At 38.9% G+C, this 20,352-nt stretch overlaps 2 protein-coding genes across 4 annotated transcripts in view; one reads left to right on the forward strand and one right to left on the reverse strand.

The window, feature by feature from the left end:
* Positions 1-15: 15 nt before the first annotated feature.
* nufip1 (nuclear FMR1 interacting protein 1) overlaps positions 16-20,352 on the forward strand; it is a 21,900-nt gene continuing 1,563 nt past the window's right edge. Inside the window, exons 1-8 of one of the 2 annotated variants that reach the window (XM_005744275.2) lie at positions 16-62; positions 10,612-10,685; positions 10,767-10,868; positions 10,966-11,028; positions 11,107-11,183; positions 11,297-11,389; positions 11,537-11,706; positions 11,872-11,991. In XM_005744275.2, the coding sequence (XP_005744332.1) occupies positions 47-62; positions 10,612-10,685; positions 10,767-10,868; positions 10,966-11,028; positions 11,107-11,183; positions 11,297-11,389; positions 11,537-11,706; positions 11,872-11,991 (715 nt within the window). In that variant the 5' untranslated portion in view covers positions 16-46. Of the gene's footprint in view, positions 63-9,684; positions 10,155-10,611; positions 10,686-10,766; positions 10,869-10,965; positions 11,029-11,106; positions 11,184-11,296; positions 11,390-11,536; positions 11,707-11,871; positions 11,992-20,352 lie in introns of those variants that run through there. The other variant, XM_005744274.2, reaches the window with a different exon arrangement.
* On the reverse strand, positions 2,719-9,210 carry nop58 (NOP58 ribonucleoprotein homolog (yeast)). Of its 2 annotated transcripts, none has more exons than XM_005744276.2 (15): positions 9,059-9,210; positions 8,553-8,629; positions 8,376-8,428; positions 8,047-8,171; positions 7,830-7,966; positions 7,577-7,641; positions 7,186-7,320; positions 6,732-6,877; positions 6,448-6,574; positions 6,082-6,245; positions 5,850-5,984; positions 3,684-3,745; positions 3,445-3,596; positions 3,237-3,361; positions 2,719-3,145 (listed from the first exon to the last, which is right to left on the reverse strand). In XM_005744276.2, exons 1-15 carry the CDS (start codon positions 9,101-9,103, stop codon positions 3,086-3,088), a joined length of 1,608 nt encoding a protein of 535 aa, XP_005744333.1. In that variant the 5' UTR covers positions 9,104-9,210; the 3' UTR covers positions 2,719-3,085. The 2 variants fall into 2 exon arrangements, with proteins under 2 accessions (XP_005744333.1, XP_013769082.1); XM_013913628.1 differs by having other exon boundaries at positions 3,237-3,364; positions 9,059-9,208.

The following is a 20,352-nucleotide window of genomic DNA, read 5'->3' on the forward strand; positions in this document are numbered from 1 at the left end:
AGCACCCAAGTTTGGTCACTCGGGAGTCCGGACTGACTTCCTTAGGATGGCAGAACTCAACGGTAATGTATTTAAGATAAATCCTCTACGAACGATGATTAGATGAACATCAATGTAAAATGTTTGTATTAATGACCTAAAATATCTAGAGACTGCTTTTTACATTCATCGATGTGAGATAGCATTTGTCAGTATACACGGTGGAATTTAATAGAAATAATATTTTTATTTACATTGGGTGAACAAAATAACCAATACCAAAGTTTCCTCATAACTTCTGATAGCTTATCAGCACTTTTAATCATTAAAAACGAAGGTTAGCTTCACCTGACAATACAGTGTATTAGCATATGAGTATAAACACGAGTCCAAAGCATCAGGTCTGAGTATATCGCCTTTATATGTAATGAGAGCTTCAAAGGGTTTAAATGTTTTTGCCTAATTAAAAATGTAAATTCTTTACTAAAGCAAAAGTACAAACTCCGAAATGTACTCAAAGAAAGAAAGTAAAAATGAGCTCCAAGGAGGAAATTTTTTATAACCATTTTTGTACAAAGGTAACCTTATACTATATAAATGTAATAATAAAAATAATATTAGAACATGAAAATCTAAATATTATTGTTATTTAAATTTTGACTCAAATTAATGTATTCAGTTTGAGAACATTTTATACCTATTTTCTATTGCCTACTTATAGGGTGACTTTGCCTCCACACCAACAGTAAAATAAGAAAAGTCAGGGGTTACGGTGGGATTCAACAGGTGGGGGGAGTATTGGGGCCACATTAAGAAAAGAATATATTGTTCATCATTTTGAGAGTACAGTAAAAATTTCGAGATTAAGTCGAACATCTATTTTGAGAAAAAAAAGTTGACATGTGATTACAATTACAATTCATTGTTTAGATAGCTTAGTGAAACAAATTGATCAGCTGTCTTTTGATACATCATCTTCATTGCATGAGGGTGTAATCATCAATAACCTTGCATTAAGAGCCATTGGTTGTTTTCCACCTAACCAGATCCAGCTTTCTACACCATCTTCTTAATGTCTTTATACTGATCACCACACTGTGTCTATGAGCTAAAAGAGAAATCATTTACTTTCTTGTTACTTAAACTGATTCTGAAGTATGGTTTGTCTTGAAACAACTGTAATCTCCACATTTTGATATTTCCTCAAAATACAATTTCAACTTTAATCTCAATATTTGGACTTTATTCTCAGAATGAACAACAATATTATTTTTCTTAATGTGGCCTTAACCCTCTACTGCACACATTTTGATGGTACATGCTGAAAATGATCCGAGTCATTTTGGACCGTTTTAGTGCCAAAATAAATAATTTGAAATTTCAGACAACCCCTCTCCAATAGTGCCAGACATCAACAGAGAAAATTATTAACTCATAAATAATTACACAACTGTTAAAAAAAATAATTTTGCTTTCTAAGTATTCAAAAAATGTCAACCAATTTTTAAACAAATAACTAAGTATGGCTTGATACAGCCTTAGGTTCGAATATTAATTCTCACGTTGTGAGATTTTGCTGTCATTCCGTGACAGTGTGTGAAACTTTTCTTAACAGTTCTTCTGTGCTGTAAAACAAAGGTGCACATTACACTTTATACACATGCATCTTGCCTTATTTGAGTCAATACAGTTTTACTTGTATTCTGCCAAATCACAACAGAAATTGCCTGAAGGTGGTTTATATTCTAATGTATGAACCTACAACAATACAGAGAAAACTCTGACAATTAAATGGCCCCCTAAAATCAAGCACTTGGCTACAGTAGGAATGAAAAACTCCCTTGTAACAGAATGAAACCTCCGGGAGATCCAGACTCAGGGAAGGGCGACCATCTGCAGCGACCGGTTGGCTTGCCCTCTCTTATTGCTTCATTTTTTGAATTCATAAAGCAAGGACTAATATTTTCAAATTCTGTTTTCTTAATTTACTGATTAGGTACTGCTTGAATTTGCTTGTCCTTAAATGGCACCATTTGGTCATCCACACAATCTTGTATCTTTGCACTCATGTTATTTTCTTTATTTAGAGTGCAAGTCATTTTAAATATAATCACTAGAGCAAACTCCTCACATCATGCAGTCCTATGACTATGTCAGAATGAGGTGGGGCATCCTACCCTCACATGTTATAGGACCATAATTTGACACTTTTCCAAACACTTTGATTCAAGTTCAAATGTACTGGGCATGAGGCTTAAAAAAAACAAAAACCCAAAACATATACTATATCTTTTTCCATCTTTGAGTGAAGTTACTCTTTTCTCTCCCAGGGAAACCCAGCAGCTGTACCTTTAGCTAGCAGACACACTGTGTTCACAGTTTGCTGACATTTGTTTAGCTGATAAAAATGTTGAATTTGAAATTACATGCTACTTAGAAAAACCTCACTTATAACACTATGGATAATACCACTGAACCTAAAGTAACAAATCTGTTTTGAAAATATAAGTAGAAAGTGTTGTGGAAAAATATAGGGATTGAAAGTAGTCAGAAAAATAAATACTCATACTACTGCAGACAGCTAAATCTAGCTAGTATAATAAGTGAAGTGTTTGTACTTAATTACTTCCCACCCCTGCTGGATGCATTTATTTGTACATTAAAAAAAACAAACACAAACACACACACACACACACACACACACACACACACACACACACACACACACACACACAGAGCATTTGAGCAAAAGGTTTTATTTCACCAGGCTTTGTTTATCACAAGAGAACTGGGAAATCTGTACTGAACTCATGACAAAACTAGATCTCTTCATGAATAAAACAAATGCTTGTCTACAGAGGCTTCTGGTAGATTAAGCTTAAACATCTTTGAAACAAACAAAAAAACAAAAAAAAACAAAAAAAAAAACTTTTATTGTACAGTCTCTTTATGACCAGAGAAAAGAATGAGATCTAATGATTACTCTGATGTTTACTTCGAACTTCTTTTCAGATGTCCACAGACAGGCACTCAATACTGTAGTCCTCAGAAAATATAATTGAATAATAAAAATAAAAGACAAAAATCTATTTACACTCTCCTCTTTTCAATCTTCTTCCTGCTCCTCCTTTACCTTCTTTTTCTTTTTTTTCTTCTTCTCTGTTGTCTAGAGAGAGAGACAGAGAGAGAGAGAGTTCGATCATTAAAGGGGAGGAAGAAAAAAAGGGATAATTTTAAAACTTTAGCTTCCATCTTACCTCAGTAACTGCTACCACCTCTTCTTCCTTTGGTTCTTCCATTTCCTCCTCTGCTTTCTTATCCTTCTTTTTCTTCTTTTTCTTCGGGGTCTCCTCTGCTGCCGCTGATGTTTCTGCTTGTTCTTCTTCTAAACACAGAGCCAGAACACTATCAGCATCACAGATCCAAATGCACAGGAGGCAGAGGATTGATTCCAAACTCACTCACCTTCTATTACCAACTCCCGTTTTGCCTTTTTGGGTTTGACTGCTGATGTCGTGGGCTCTGTGGCATCCTCTTCTTCTACCTCTTCAAACTTCCTCTTCTTCGATGTGGACGGAATCGTAGAATCACCTGACGGATCATAAATTCTCACTTCACTGTGAAGGAAAAGTAGTAGCAGGCATTAACCACCATACATGTGTAGATGTGGAAATATGCAAAATATGCTGCAAGTGACAACTAACCTCTTGTGCTGGTATTTCTCTACCTTTGCCATTGCTTTGCCTGTTCCACTGATTCTTCGGATCTGAAAAGAAAATGTGGATTCAATGACTAAAGGAGGGGGAAAAAAATAACAAAAACAGGGATTTTACCAGGATAACAGATTCAGAAGAAATACAAAAATCCATTACATATAGTACTTTTCTACCTGGACACTCAAAAGTGCTATATTGGAGCAAGATACTACTTGCATTTAGCATCTTGCTCAAGGACTGGGGATACTGGAGTAGCCAGACATGGAATGGCGAACTGTCTGATTAGTAGATGACCTGCTCCACCTCCTGAGGTACAGCCACATTTGTGAACATGAGCCAGAACTGCTGTTGTGTTCTTAGGGCTAATGTTCAGACTAAAGCAAAACGAGAAACTCTCCAGTGATCAGACAAATCAAATTTGCAATTCTTTCTAGAAAATAGGGATATCCAGTCCTGTGAACTATAGGGGCGAGAGGCCATGTGGCTTCTTATCAGCAGTCAGTTCAAAAGCCTCTGATAGTACAGGGATGCATTGATGGTTATGCAACTGTCACATCTGGAGAGGCACCATCAATACTGAAAGGTATACACTGGATTTAGAGCAACACAGGATTACCATCCAGAGTAGAACCCTTGCATAGTTAAACCAGACAAAACTAAACGGCATAAGGCATCTATTACATGGTGTCACAGTAGAACAGGTTGGGTACTGGTCTGACCCAGACCTTTGACCACTGGAATCCATTGACACATTACAACGAAGACAAGAAAAGGATGACATTCATCTTCCCAGTTCCCAGACATTTAAGGACTGCTATAACAAAATGGGGTGCTATGCTGTGTTAATTATTAAACAGCTTTGTCCCATCATTCAACACTACCTTTTTTGCTGCTTAAAAATGGTAAGTTTTGGATGTTAAACTGCTAAGACCCAAACTCTTCCATGACATGCATTTTTAATTTCTCTTTGATATTTGGACATATTGGGACCTAATGAATGTAAAAACAAAGAATTACCAGATTTTTATTTTTGCCCATTTTTTGTTCCACATGAGGACATAGCTGTGGGCGGTATAAACAGTATACAGTAGAAACAATATAAATTTGACCAACGGTAGACATTTTGACTATACCGCGATAGCGCATGGTGACGGTCTCATCAAGCGGTGCCTGTTTTGGTCGAAAACATTGCAGCGGCTGCGAACAATATCTGCAAATTATGCCGGGCGACAGTAACAGCAAAGAGACAAAGCACTTTTGGGATATGGGAAAAGCCAAAAACTGCACTTCCTCCACTTCCGTACCATTGATTCATTAATGCTGAATTTTCTCGCAGCTGCTCTATTCCCATGTTGTTGCAATATATTAATGATTAATCTCTCAGTCAGAACATGGCATATCATGTTTAGGTGGAAACTAGTGAGCAAACTTCCTGCTAACTTCTAACGCCGTTGAATTTAATAAATTCTGTTTTCATGGATGCCTGGATGTTAAACTTAATTGTTAAACCTGGTAAAGCCGCAACGCTGATTATTTTATTAAAAATTAAAGAATTTAGACAGTTTTTAACTCTCAGTGATGCTGTAGTGTTTGACTGACTTTGGGACCTGAAGGAGGAGTTTTGGACCCAGATTACTCCACGACGCTCCTGACTACGGCAGCCGTAAGGCTCCGGTAATCCATCAAGCTGTACGCCTTCATAGCTTACCAAAGTCGTATTAAATTATTTTTTTTTGACAGATTTCTGCGCACCGTTTACCACATAAAATCAGTTAGAGGTCAGTAAGCACAACCAGAATTCATACATAAGGCACACTGTCAATTTTTGAGAAAATTAAAGGATCCTAAGCGTGCCTTATAGTGTGTAAAATACGTTATACAGAATATTGCGATATACATGTCACATGCTTCAAATTATACCGTGATATTGATTTTAGGCCATATTGCCCAGCTCTATGAGGACATTTGTTTTAAATTTCGATACAACAGTGGCAGTATACTGTCCTTGTAAGTGGATATCAGGCCCTTGTAGAGCAAGATTTAGTATTTTGGTCAGACAACCCAAAATGTGATGTCCACATATGTGGACGTCAGGGCCAAGGATGTTAAATAGCATCCCAACTTTTCTGGAATAGGGGTTGTAGCTGTACTTACCCCCTTATCTTCCAACTGACGTAGTCTGGCCTCCAGCTTTGCACGGTTCTCTGCACCCATTTCTGCATTTGTGTCTTCTCCGAGAGCATCATAGCGAATAGCCAGGGCTGCTTTAGCTGCCAGCATCCTGGAAATCTGCATTGGCATTACAGAAAACCAAAGCCTGAGTTGACAGCTTCACATTGTGGCCACCAACCATTATTCAGTCACATATCACACTCTAAGAACATACCTTGCCCTTGTTCTTAGCAGTTGTCTGGCCCACTAGAGAAGCATGGTATATGAGACCATACTTGGGTGTGTCTTTGCGCGTCTTCAGGGCTCTAAAAAGAGCCTTCTCTGCTCCAAGGATCTGGACTGTGGAGGCTGGATGCTTTGCCAGATTCAGAAGGGAACCTGGATCGCACAATGAATGAAACAAAGAACTGTAGCTATGGCGCTCTTCAAAGACCTGACTACTAGTGCTTTCACTGCCAGCTCAGATGAGGTAGTGACTTAAAACCATCAGTCATGTTCAGGAAAGTGACTTAGTGTCATCATCATCACTGCTAGGCCAGTTTTCACAAATGACATTCCCCCCCCCCCCCCCCAAATTCACCTGCATGTGAGATGAGACGGGCGCCAACCAGCTCCCCCACCATTACAGTGAGGTTGGGAGCGATTGCCATCATTCTGTTCTTCAGGTAGTCGTAGAGCTGAGCCCGGTATTCTGAAATCTCTACCACCTATGGGAGAAAAAAAAATAAAGAAAACATTCAAAAACAAATTCATGAATGCAGGGTACCAGTCACAAAAGGCAAAGACGCACAGAAAACCCTGTGTTTGCAACAGACAACAGTCATTGCCATCACAGTCACTGTAGCAAACAGTGAGCACACACACCTGATCACATAGGTGCCTGATGTTGCCAATGTCCTCCTCTGACACTTCTGTTCCCATGGAGATTTCAGCAGCCAGTTTAACCTCTGCCTCGATCTCCTCTGGGAGGATATCTGATAGATCAGAGCTGGCGACGTTTGTGCGATCACCTGCAGACACAAACATATGGCAGTTACTCAGGAATGTCACCACATGGAAGTTAAACCAATGCACGCAAGTCTTAGAGCAACAATACGCTGACTTTAAACAAGCTCAGAGCACTGTGGTTTACTCAGCCTGACAGGAAACCATAAAATTTTAAAGGATTGAAAGAGGCTCTGAATAAAATTAAAAGGTGCTAATGAATTTGAATGTGGAAATTGTAGGATGCTGTGTTTTTGCTGGCTTTACTCAAAATATTTAGGATATCTAGATATGCTTCTCTGACTGTGTTGTGCAAAAGCAGGATGGTCCTTACCTATCTTGCGGACACTCTTGCAGTAGGCTAAGTTGTCTGTGATCACTTTTCCCAGCTCAGGGAAATGCCAGCCATACCACTCTCTGCAACGCATTATGTAATTATTAAGTTCTTTGTCCAGGTCATCCAGAAGAGCTAGAAGCAAGGACGAAAACACAGTACAGCTGATGTTAACTGCTCAAATGATAATTTTTAGAGCAAAAATATCAATAATTGACATTTTTATTAGCCCAAAAAGAAAAATCTAGATGTTTTCTTTGTTTGCAATGATAACAAACTGAAGGTTTTTGGACATTCTGAAAATAATTTAAACTGCTGATGGTTCTCTTGCACTACTGTCTGACATGTTGCAGGCACAACAACAGACATAACTGTGTAATACAACACTTACAAATAGCCTGCACAATCATTGTGTCCACCTTGTCAGGACTGAACTTCAGCTTGTAGCGGGATAAACTGCAACCAGATGAGAACACGAGTTAATTCAAATTTCTAGATTAATGAAGGGATTTTCAATAAGCCAGAGGATTGCTGCCTCAGTGGTAGTGACGAATGCTGAGAAAAATCTACACAAATATTTCAGACAGCAAATGTAATCATAGGCAGCAGTTGGATTCATATAACATAATATATGCACCACTAACCTGTGAGCCAACCCTAAAGACATAGCACTCATTTCCCTGGGAGGAAGTCCAGTGATGAGGCTCTCCATCTGACCCCTGATGCATCTCATCAGTTCAGCCACAGCAGGGCTGTGGACACAGCTCAGGTCCAGTTTTTCCTGAAGACCAGAAGTCATTAGAAACACAACGTTCGATAACAATGCTGTCTTTTAGGCTGACAGAAATATCAGTGACTTACTTTGATAACGCCACCGAGTTTTGCATCACTAATAGCCAGCTGCTCATGAGCTTCCTTGGCAACAACTTTCTTCAAGACCTTCTTCAGACTCTTGCCAAGTTTTCCCTCAACAAGGGCAGTTGCAGCTAAAAAGTGGAAATAGAGACTAAAATAAAGCTTAGCTGTGCTAAGCGCTTGCACAAAACACAAAAAGTGTCAACTCTCATACGTATGAGGAGGAATTGGTCTCAGCGGTAGTGACGACTGAGCAATACCTCATGTTTAATCAGACACAGCTTTGCATCACAGACTAATCTCAGGTGAACATTAGGGCTCAAATTTCTCATTACCTGCTAAAGCCTCTGTTGTGTCCTGGAACTTCTCAAAGTGCTTCAGCTTAACGCTGGTAGGACAAAAGGAAATATATGGAAGTTACATTTCATCTACGATTTATAGTAATAAGTCCATTGTTATATTTCAGGCATAAAGAGTGCCGCCAGGTGGTAAAATGTAACATCAGCACTTACATTTTATTGGCTTTTTCGGGAGTTTCAAACTCCTTATACAGGCTGTCGACCTGCTGCAGTTTGGATTCATTGAGAACCTTAAAACACAATACACAGACATTAGTTAAAAGAAATATGTAAAGCAGTGAGATGGCTTACATCGTTAAGAATGTAACTTAAAGTAATGGCTGATGGACGCATTTGAACAACCTACAATTCTAAAATGCATGTGGAGTCAGCACCACCTCAGTGTGCACACGTGGTTGCAGGCCCTTCACAGTACAAGCTTGATGTTCACTTATGACTTAGCCAAGCTCGTGCGCAAACAAAACACCTTTAAATAAAAATGTAATCCATATCCACAAGTACAACGAAGAGATTGCTTTTTTTATACCGTAAATAACACGTTTATGACACCTACCGACTCTCAGTGAACTAGCTGGATGGCTAATCCGGGCTAACGCAAATTGCCCCTGTGCTAAAGTCGCCCATTTTAAAAAGATTGCAAATAATAGTCGAATACTTACTTTGAATATTGCATATCCAGCTGCGGTTTCAAACAACACGAGCATTTTGGCAACGCCTTAGTGCAGTTATTGCGCACACCTCTGGAGCCTTCACGTTTCCACCTCGATCACCACGCTGCTGCTCTCACTCTGAAACACACGCGGCGTGGACAGGGCACCAGGAAACTATTGGGTTGCCAGGTTCGTTCACATCGGTCGCTATCCCCCGAGCTTAACATTAAAAAGACAATTTAGGGTTTATTTATAGATAAGCGGAAGAAAATGTTTCTACGGATGGGTGTATCGCGGTGTATCTAATGCACCGTATTGTCAATGTATTTTTTACGTTTTCTTTACCTTAGAATATGTTTCTGCTTCTATTGTGGAAAAAATACACTTTGAAATACGTTTAATTACGCACACGGCATACAGGTTAATAAAATCGAGCGAGCGGCCACTTAGCTTATGACGCTTACAAGATTTATGTGTTGCTCTTTAGACAATGCAGTGCATTTATAACATCTACCAGGCGGCTTTTCACCAAAAATGGCAACCCAAGAGAATTTGTTACATTAAACCTCGCGAGAAGTTGTAGCCAACTACTGGTAAAATCAAAATTGCAGTCTAAGTCTCAAGTATAATTTTTTTTACCACAAAACTTTTTATACATATTAAAATACTTAACGTAAGTATGTATAGACATATATTTATTCGTTTTCGTCTGTGTTGGTTTATGGTCTTCCTTCTTTGGCGGATGTGACGAAACCATAGTTCGCTCAAAGTAAATACATGCGCCTACGAGGGCAACGCGTTGAGGAGAAGTTTCTCTAGAATTACCTTCATTCTCAGCGTGAAGAAAGATTTTGGCCTGGCGGTATGAACGAGTCGGCAAACTATCCTCCGCCCGACTTTGGCTCTCCTCCTTCCAATTCCTTCCAGTCGTTCCAGCAGCAGCAGTCGCACTCGAGTAGCTTCCATCCCACCATGTGGAGCTGGAGCGAAACGCCTACCGAACACACCTGGGGCTGCGACAGTAGTGTTGGCAGGCACCACGGGTCAGCGGCAAGTTATGGGTTCTCATCAAACCGTGGAAACCACGGACCTACACATACATACAGTGAGTGGAATATATAGTAGTTTCCCTATTGAAGATGGGTTCCTTCATGTTACTGTCGCCCTAACGTGCACATGAAGGACCACATAATGTAAAGACTGACTTACACCATGGGGTTCTGCTCTAACAAAAAAGTCATAGATTTAGCAGTTATGTTGCAGTTAAGGAATAAGTGTTTAAAGCTTTATAGCATGTGTGAATGCAGCAAGTGGCGTCAGTGGGTTATTTGGTGTTAAAACACTTGAATTAGTTTCATAAAAGCCAACTAGTGACAGAACGGATACATCCGTGGAAAACAAGGAAAAATAAACTAAAAACAAAACCACATCCCCACAATAACTTTGATAGCAGATGTGTAGTTTAAGATACATGCAGTGCGCCTTTAGTCGCCATAAAGGACATGTCCGTGTGTCTGTTTTTTAAAGAAAGGTGTGTTTGAATTTCTTGCGTGTGTTTTCAGGTCAAAACTTTAGTCATGAATGGGATCGAGGTGGACATCAAAGCTACCGAGCTCCCAGCCATCATGGAAAAAAGGTGACATTTCTGAGAACTTTGTATTTATATTTAAAGTGTATGGAACGTTGTTTGGAACTTTGAGCTTTTCACCCCTTGCAGAAAAACAGGAAAGAACCAGAGTATTCCCATTTTTGTGACACCTGCGACCGGGGCTTCAAAAACCAGGAAAAGTACAATGAGCATGTTTCTCAGCATGTCAAGGTATTTCACTCTAGGCTACTTACTAGATATATATTAGTGCTGTTCACATTGATATTCTTTACTTTTTACTGAGAGCTCCAATTGAATCCACTTTTAGTGTTCTGTGGCTGACTGCAGCTTCATGGCCCATGAAAAACTTGTCAGCATACACTGGAAAAATGTAAGTGGAAGAAGATGATGTAAAGTGATTAGCTTGTAGTAGTTCCCCTTTTCTAATGTGAATACTCTGTGTTGACAGAACCATGCACCAGGAACTAAAAGAATCAAACTGGACACACCAGAGGAGATTACTAAATGGAGAGAGGAAAGACGCAAGTTAGTTAGAAACTGTGGCAGTCATGAACTTTTGATGCAATTTTGCCATTAGTTAAGCCACATATGCATACTTCCCATGTCCAGTCATTAATTTGTCTTTACTGGTTTACTAGAAACTATCCAACACTTGTGAATATTGAGAAGAAGAAAAAAGTCCTGGAGGTGCGGGAGGAAACGGGAGCTGTCCTGGAAACAGCTCAGTTTGGGTAAATGTTTACATTTGAATGTATAAATTATGGATTTTGGTGTGCATCTCTTTTATTTTCTATTTTGATATACATTTTTTTAATTTGAAATGAAGTCTGTCTTACCAAAAAGTTAACTTGCATAAGCAATGATGTATTTATTTTCAGACGAATGAGAGGAAGAGGCAGAGGTCGTGGTTGGAAAAACAGAGGATTCCAAGGGCGACATCTGAGACGGCCACACTCATCGGACTGCATTGTTACAGAGAAGCCTAAACCACTCACCCACCCATGCAGGGACGGGGATCCACTCGGAGCATTAGCCACTAGTGACCATGGTGAGTTAATTGATCAAAGTTCAATCAAGCCTGTGCACAATCACCTACATAGAGGACAAGATCAAAAAGCTTTCACTGGTTATCCTCTGGTTATTCTTTGATTGAAATACACAGACACCCCTATATAGTGATATATATAGTGCTCTGTTTTTCATTGGCTCCAAGAATCTGACAGAGATGAGTCCAGGACCAGTGGCTTGGTTGTGGCCCCTAAGAAGATGAGCTCAGCTCTGGGATCCCTAGTAGCAAACTACGGATCAATGACCGAAAGTGATGATGAACCAGGTGAGCACATAGTGTTTGCTCGATAATAGTCCAAAATCTTCACCATGCAAGAAAAATGCTAATGATTCTGTCTTGTTGAATTGTTTTTATTTTGTTGTTAATTTACACTTTTTACTACCTCACCTATGTCGCTTTTCCACTACCACCTACTTTACTCATCTACTCTGTTTCAGTCTTTTTACATTACCACCTCAATTTGGGTGGGGTTGTTATAGCAGCGCAACCCTAAAGTTCCTTGACATGAAGCACAAACGTACCCTCTCTTGGGTGCAGTCTGATGACATTTCATTTTCGGCTCAACTCTGCTCACTTCAAACCCCGGCCCAATAAGTGCTAAAAAAGTACCTGATACGGTACCACTGCCTACCGGAAAATCCTAAAAACCAAGCTGACTAGAATGGAGCCTTGCTTGCACGAATGCAGACTGTATTCTTTTGGATCCAATACATGTAAATTTGTCAGTGGGCACGTGCAAGAGTAATATACTTATAGAGGTTTTTGTGTGTGTGTGTGTGTGTGTGTGTGTGTGTATATTAGGGGTGTAACGATACACAAAATTCACAGTTCGGTTCATTTCGATACTTTGGTGTCTATGTCAATGTTCTAATTTTTCATGTGTCTGAGCGAACACACAAACTCCCTGAGCGGTCCCTTGGACCACTGTGAGCAACAGCAGACGTGTCCACTGTGGTCACGCCAGCATCTAATCCATCCAAGTTACATGGTTTATTAAAATAATCAAATTACAGCATTTACATTTATGTTAGACTACTTTTAATTAACTGCTTTAGCCCACTTACTATGAAAATTTAAAAAATCTTGTTCATGACCTGTGCAGTATGTTAACACTATTGGAAGTAAAAATAACTTGAACTCCAATTTTGAAAGTGCAACTTTTTTTTAAATTTATTTATTTATTTATTTATTTATTTATTTATTTATTTATTTATCATAAAGCTCTGACTTGTATTATGAGTACGAGTCTGTGGTCTGGAAGAGAGTTCTGTAACTCTGTCTGCAAAATACAGTATATAATGACCAATGTTGGGCAAATAATTATATAGTTATTTCTACAAAAAAGTTACTGAGTTTTGCAAACAAATTTTTTTGCAGCTGTTTACCTACAAATGCTGCCAAGGCATTTTTTTTAAACAAACATTTCAAAATATTAACAGAACAATCAGGTGTTCTGCATCAAATTTGATGAGTTAAAGGAGAACAACAGCCTGATACCTGCAGGCCTGACAACAGGAAATGTATCATTCCTGTAACACCTGTAACATTTAGCAGTCGCCTCATTGTTCTGACACACACGACAAAACTGTTGACTACACTACACACTAACTACACAAGATTTGCGCTAAACATCGCAAATCTCTCACATCTCAAAACACTCCTAAGACTTCCTCCCGTGTCTTAATAACTAAATGCCATGTTGCCATATAATTTTTTTTGATTGATTGACATGGTAAATTTTTCGACCAATGGGAAAGGCTGGGGGCTGGGGGTTGGTTTTGTTTTTGCTCAAACGCCGAGAGTGTTTCGATGGTTTTCTTTATAAAACGTTGTCTTTACCGTTTCTTCCCACATTGAATATAAACAACGATAGTATTCAGGGGGAAAAAACAAAACAAACATTTCATATATTTTTATCATAACTCTGGTTTTACGTGGCCTATTAACACAATTTAAAAACTGGTATAAAGTCCACACTTTTTCCGTCAATTGGTCCATCTGTCCTGCTCACATCTCCAAGATGGGCCAAGATGTGAACGGTCTGCTACAGAACTTGCTCTGTCTTAAAACTCCTTTATAAGCAGCAAAGCGAACTTTAAGGTGCACACTTCTAGCTGTATGTGATGGCAAAAAACCTGGGCTCAGATAAGAGAGCTCTTATCACTCCTACTTCCTCCCTGTCAAAACCTTCTGGTAAGAAAAGAGTGATGGAAACTGACACAGCGGAAAGCATTATTACGACGCTCAAGATGGCTATCGAAGAGCAAGGCGCTAACATCAAGAAGAGTATTGGCGACCTTAAGGTTACTATTAACTTTATCCACCTTTATTTCAGTACGAGAGACTTTTCCTTTTAGCTCCCTGAGATCTTCTGAGATAAAGCAGAAGAGAAAATTCAAACACTGGAAAACAAGGTGTTGGAGTTGTCTCGGTATAAACGAAGATGGAACCTGCGACTTCATGGGCTACCCGAAGAAGAAGGAGAAAACGTACGCAGTAAGGTTATTGAAATTTGCCAAAACATGGATCCTGACCACCGTGAAAAGTTCCCGGAGGTACTTGATTCAGTCCACAGGATCGGTCAACGACGTGAGTCCTCTTCTGCGCCACTGCCCCACGCCATAATCCTGCAATTAACAATGAGACACTTTCGAGACATCATCTGGAAGGCGGCGAAGCGATTTGACTACCTGAAGACAAGGAAGCTCCATTTCAAAGAAGATCTCTCTCCCGAGTACCGAGAGGCGCAACCAGCTATGGCCAAGGTGGAGAAAGCACGTAAGGAAGGGAAAGTTGCCTAGTGCTTTTGTGAACAGAAAAGAAATTCACTGAAATCTCTTCTAGTCCTATTTGTGGATATACCTCAAGGTCTCTTTTCCTTATTGTTCTAAAGACTTATAGTATGCTGTTGCTGTTAAAATGTTTTGTGAAGCACTTTTTTAGACAGTAGTTCTGCTCTCTCTGAAGCTGACACACTCTTCTCAGGGTAAAAAGTTAATTTAGTTTGCAAAATTTCATCTTTGTCCTTTATTTCTTTTAATGCTTGAGGACTGTTGCGACTTTCATCTGTAAATAAAGCCGCGGCCGGCTGAGTTGGTTGTGTCCCTGTGACGCGCCTCCAATAATCCATAATGAGTCGTACTTGTACTTTGCGCATTTATTTTAAGAACAAAACAAAAACAAACATTTGCGCTTTCAATCAATTTACAACTAGCGCATGGATTAACTGGTGTGCCAAAAAATGACGGTCAACAGAAAAGTTTGCCCACAAACCACTCACCCAACACACCTGCTGCGAACACTGACATCAGGTAAATAGACTGTGACCACACCCACATACCATCACCTGAGACGCAGGTAAAACTATACACCTGTGCCACCAAAACAAAAAGGAAAAACATAAACATCGACTCTGGCTCTTACAAGGACTAAGGGACAATACCAAAAGGAAAGCTCTGTTTTTATATGCTAAAAGTTTGAATACTGACTTTTGTCTCTTACAAGAATCCCATTCTGAACTAAGGATGCTAACTTCTGGAAATCCCAATGGAGCGAAGATTTATGGAAGTCTCATGGCACAAACCATTCAGCGGGAACTCTGATTTTGAAGCATAAATTTAATGGAAAAATTATATCTTCAGAAACTGATCCAAAAGGATATTTTATTTTGCTGGTTGTGTGTTTTTCTTTTTTCTTTTTTTTCTTTTAATGATCAGACCCTCTTACTAGGTAACATTTACGGCTATAATAACAAACAGGAGAATATTGACCTAATACTTGTAGTAAATGAAAAAAATGAATCTTTAATTTGCTAATCTAAAGATTATATTAGGAGGAGACTGGAACCATTCACTCAATAACATGATAGATAGATGGCCAAGTAAAAGTTAGGAAAGTAGTAATTATATGTTGGATTTTATTAATGAAAGAGACCTAATTGATATCTGGAGATTCAAAAATCAAACCATTAAGGAATTTTCATGGAAAAATAGATCAGGTTCATTACAGTCTCGTATTGATTTATTGGCTAATTTCTGATCCTTTATCTGAATATGTTTCTACATCAAAAATGTTGCCAACACCCTTGACAGCTCATAGAACAATTTTTTTTTTGGAGATATGTTTGTATGCCAGTAATCCGTCTAAAAGAGTGAATTCATATTGGAAATTAAATAATTCTCTTCTACTGAATGATTCTTTGGTAAAGGAAATTAAAACAAAAATAGATCAGTATTAGAACAAGGCATGTGTTGAAAATGCTTTTTGTAAAAATTGGGAGCTCATGAAATTTGAAATGAGGTCCCTTTTAATGAAAAGAGGAGCTGAAATAGTTAAAAATAGAAGAGAGAAAAAAAGAAGAGTCGGAAATAATTTTATTTACAAGGCAAAAGGTGCCTTTGTGCGGTCAAGAAGGAAATGGCTTGAAGAGGGAGAAAAAAACTCCATCCATCCATCCATCTTCATCCGCTTTGTCCGGGGCCCGGTCGCGGGGGCAGCAGCCTAAGCAAAGAGGCCCAGACCTCCCTCTCCCCAGCCACCTCCTCCAGCTTATCCGGGGGAATACCAAGGCGTTCCCAGGCCAGCCGAGAGATATAATCTCTCCAGCGTGTCCTGGGTCTGCCCCGGGGCCTCCTCCCGGTGGGACATGCCTGGAACACCTCACCCAGGAGGCGCCCAGGGGGCATCCTTGTCAGATGCCCGAACCACCTCAGCTGGCTCCTTTCGATGTGGAGGAGCAGCGGCTCTACTCTAAACCTCCCGGATGGCCGAACTTCTCACCCTATCTCTAAGGGAGAGGCCAGCCACCCTTCGGAGGAAGCTCATTTCTGCCGCTTGTATCCGCGATCTCGTTCTTTCGGTCACTACCCACAGCTCGTGGCCATAGGTGAGGGTAGGGACGTAGATCGACCGGTAAATTGAGAGCTTCGCTTTTACACTCAGCTCCCTCTTCACCACGACGGACCGGTGCAGCGTCCGCATTACTGCAGCTGCAGCCCCAATCCGTCTGTCGATCTCCGGCTCCCTTCTCCCATCACTCGCGAACAAGACCCCGAGATACTTGAACTCCTCCACTTGGGGCAGGAACTCATCCCCGACCCGGAGTGGGCACTCCACCCTTTTCCGGCTGAGAACCATGGCCTCAGATTTGGAGGTGCTGATCCTCATTCCCGCTGCTTCACACTCGGCTGCGAACCGTTCCAGTGCGAGCTGGAGGCCCTCACCCGACGAAGCCAACAGAACCACATCATCTGCAAAAATCAGAGATGAGATTCTGAGGCCACCAAAGCGAAAGCCCTCCGCCACTTGGCTGCGCCTAGACATTCTGTCCATAAAAATTATGAACAGAACAAAACTCTAGCTAGTTTTTCAAATTAGAAAAACATCACAATACTCTTGGCAGCATGACTAAACTTTGTTCAGATGGGGTCATCACACAAGATCCTCAAGTGATTTCCAAGACTTGTGAACTTTTATAAAAATTTATATAAATCTAATTTTTCTACAGAAGCCATGGAAAAATTCTATAATTCCTTATTATATTAATATTAAATATTAAAAAAAATTAGTGACAATAATAAAACTGTGTGATGCCCCATCACAACACTAGATATTGAAGGTGCTATTAATAAAATGAAACTTAATAAGAGTCCAGGGGATGACGGTTTGACTTCTGAATTTTACAAATTATTTTCAAAGGACTTATTGAAAGCATTGATAATGGAAAGCTCCCTTCTTCCTTGACTCAGGGACTGATTACTTTGATTCCTAAACCTCATAAAGACACCCTTTTGATAGAAAATTGGAGACCTATTTCACTCCTGAATAATGATTATAAAATAATTGCTATGTGTTTGGCTAAAAAATTTAAATGTGCACTTAATTGATGAAACAGTCTGGTTTTATGACTGGCAGACATAACTAACAATATAAGACTGGTAATTGATATTTTGGATCATTCAGATTTAATCACAGATAATAGTTTCTTTTCTTTTTTTCCTTTTTTTTTTTCTTTTTTTTGTGATTTTTTTTATAAAGCTTTCGACTCCATTGAACATGAATTCATGTTCAGAGCACTTGATATTTTTGGTTTTGGAAATATGTTTAAAAAATCAATTCAAACTTTGAGCTATTTGCATCTGCATATAATCAAACATATCAAAGATTTGATAATAACCGTGGGATCCGTCAAGGTTGTCCATTTTCTGCATATCTTTTCCTTCTTCCTATGCAGTTACTCTGTATTCATTTTAAGAACAGCAGTGTAATGTAATTATCTATTGCTCAACTAGCAGATGACACAACACTTTTTTTTAAGGATAAATATTAAGTTGATGAAGCTCTCAAAGTTCTCAATAATTTCTCAATAGCCTCTGGTTTAAGACCACTCAACATTACAAAATGTGAACTTCTCCCTGTTAAATTCTGCACAGATACAATTGTATCAGGTGTTCCTGTTAAAAATAAGGTTAAATATCTTGGTATTACCATTCAAAAAGACTAAGATGCTAGATTATCTGAAAATTTCGACCCTCTTATAACTGCAATACAACAAAGATTTAATCTTTGGCTTCAAAGAGATCTATCCATTACTGGAAGATCGTTAGACAGCCAAAGTTGAAGGCCTCTCCAGACCTATATATGCAGATATGGTACCTGATGTTTCAAAAGAATTATGCACAAAAATTGATAAAATATTATTTAACTTCATTTGGAAAAAGAGAATACATTATATTAAAAAAATGTAATGATAAACAAGTTGTGTTCTGGTGGCCTAAAATCTTTAGATTTCACTTCCTTAAATGTGTCTTTTAAAATCAAATGGATCAAACTCTTTTTAAAAAATCCCATTTCAATTTGGAATTTTATTACCAACCATATCTTTAACTCACTTGGAGGAATGCACTTTCTGCTAAAATGCAATTACAATATCTCTAAATTACCAATTAAACTCTCCAACTTTCAGTCAACTCCTATCTCTTGGTTAATGATATACTCTCACAACCTTTCTCCCCATAAAGATCTCATTTGGAATAATCAGGATATTAAATTTAAGAACAAATCAATATATATTCAGAAATGGGTGGATAGGAAAATTTTACTTGTTAGTCAATTGCTGAATGATAATTGTCAATTATCAATTAATTTTATAAACACCAAAATTGATCCCTCATGTAAACTGAAGATTCAACTTATTCTATTTGGCCTCTCACATACTGATAAAATAACTCCAGGAAAAACATATATTATCAATCTTCTGATTATTTTTGCCAAATTTCACATACAAAATTTTCTCAACAGCGCCCAAACATATTTGCTTTTTAAAACCCTGTTTTCCAATTATCTAGAGAATCTAAAGAACAGCACTAACTCCAAAGCATGTAAAACACAAGAACTATGTTTTTTCTAATCAGTTATTTTGTTTGTTTGTTTTCTTCTAAGGTATACTTTTGTTTACGTACTTGTATTTGTGTGTATTTGTATTCATGACTTGTAAAAGATACTGCAAACTGTGAAATTTTTCATACCCTTTCTATAACCTACATTACTATGTATGTTTGCTGTTCAATTGTTTAGAATTTAAAAAAAAAAAAAAAAAAGCTGCGTAAATACAAATGTAATCGCATGATTGGCTGGACTATGGGATAAGGTGGCATTGATACAGGCGCAGCCAGCCACTTACTGACTAACACTGCAAAACAGAATTGTTAAAGTTTCCATTTTAATTTCCAATCAGGTTGTTTTTTTGGGGGGGTTTTTTGTCCGCAACGCAGAGTTTTTGTGCGCAAAGGCCATGCCAGTAGTGCACAATTGCGCACACGCAGATTAGAGGGAACATTGGGTGTCACGGTTAGATATTTTTTTCGATACATTTATTTTGTTATTATATTATTTTTTGCATCTGATGGCGAAATCACTCATCTGTGGAAAAGAGTTTATTACAGAGAAATGGCTCTTTCCAAAAGAAAAGCAATTTTGTAGACCGCATTAAAAGTAGCAATTGCCCTGTCTATCCCCTTTGCCCTCTTAGAATCATGTTCTAACGGGTGTCTAAATGACTCGCCGTTTGTAGCATGCGTGCTTGGTGTTGTTGTTGGTGTTGTTTTTGTCTGCTTCCACTTGTCTTTGCACTAGTGTGATGTCGGCGTAAATGTGTAATCATATTTGTTGCGTTCCGACCGATGTAATTGAGCATTGCTTGTTACATCCGACATACTGTTGTACTTTTTTCCACAACAGGCTTAAGTAGGGTCATACTTCACATGAAAACCAAAATGGTTCCAAACGCCAGATCTGAATGACGGTGGATGAGGTTCAGTTTTGGGTAGCGTTGAGGAGTTGCCATGCAAACTTGGCTGAATGCATATGGGCAGCACTCAGTTGATCTGCGCCCGACAATGCACCCTAGACGGAGTAATCAAATGCAGATCCACTGAGCCCTCAACACAGACGGCATCGTCAGAAGAATATTTGATCAAATAAATTAAAAATTTTGTATCGTTCCATACGTTCAATACATATGCGTACTGAACTGAAGGCACTGTATCGAACAGTTCAGTACAGATACGTGTGTGTGTGTGTGTGTGTGTGTGTGTGTGTGTGTGTGTGTGTGTGTGTGTGTGTGTG

Source organism: Pundamilia nyererei, unplaced genomic scaffold (genome assembly GCF_000239375.1).
Source record: "Pundamilia nyererei isolate P.nyererei 1_Seehausen unplaced genomic scaffold, PunNye1.0 scaffold00141, whole genome shotgun sequence".
Classification (NCBI taxonomy): domain Eukaryota; kingdom Metazoa; phylum Chordata; class Actinopteri; order Cichliformes; family Cichlidae; genus Pundamilia; species Pundamilia nyererei.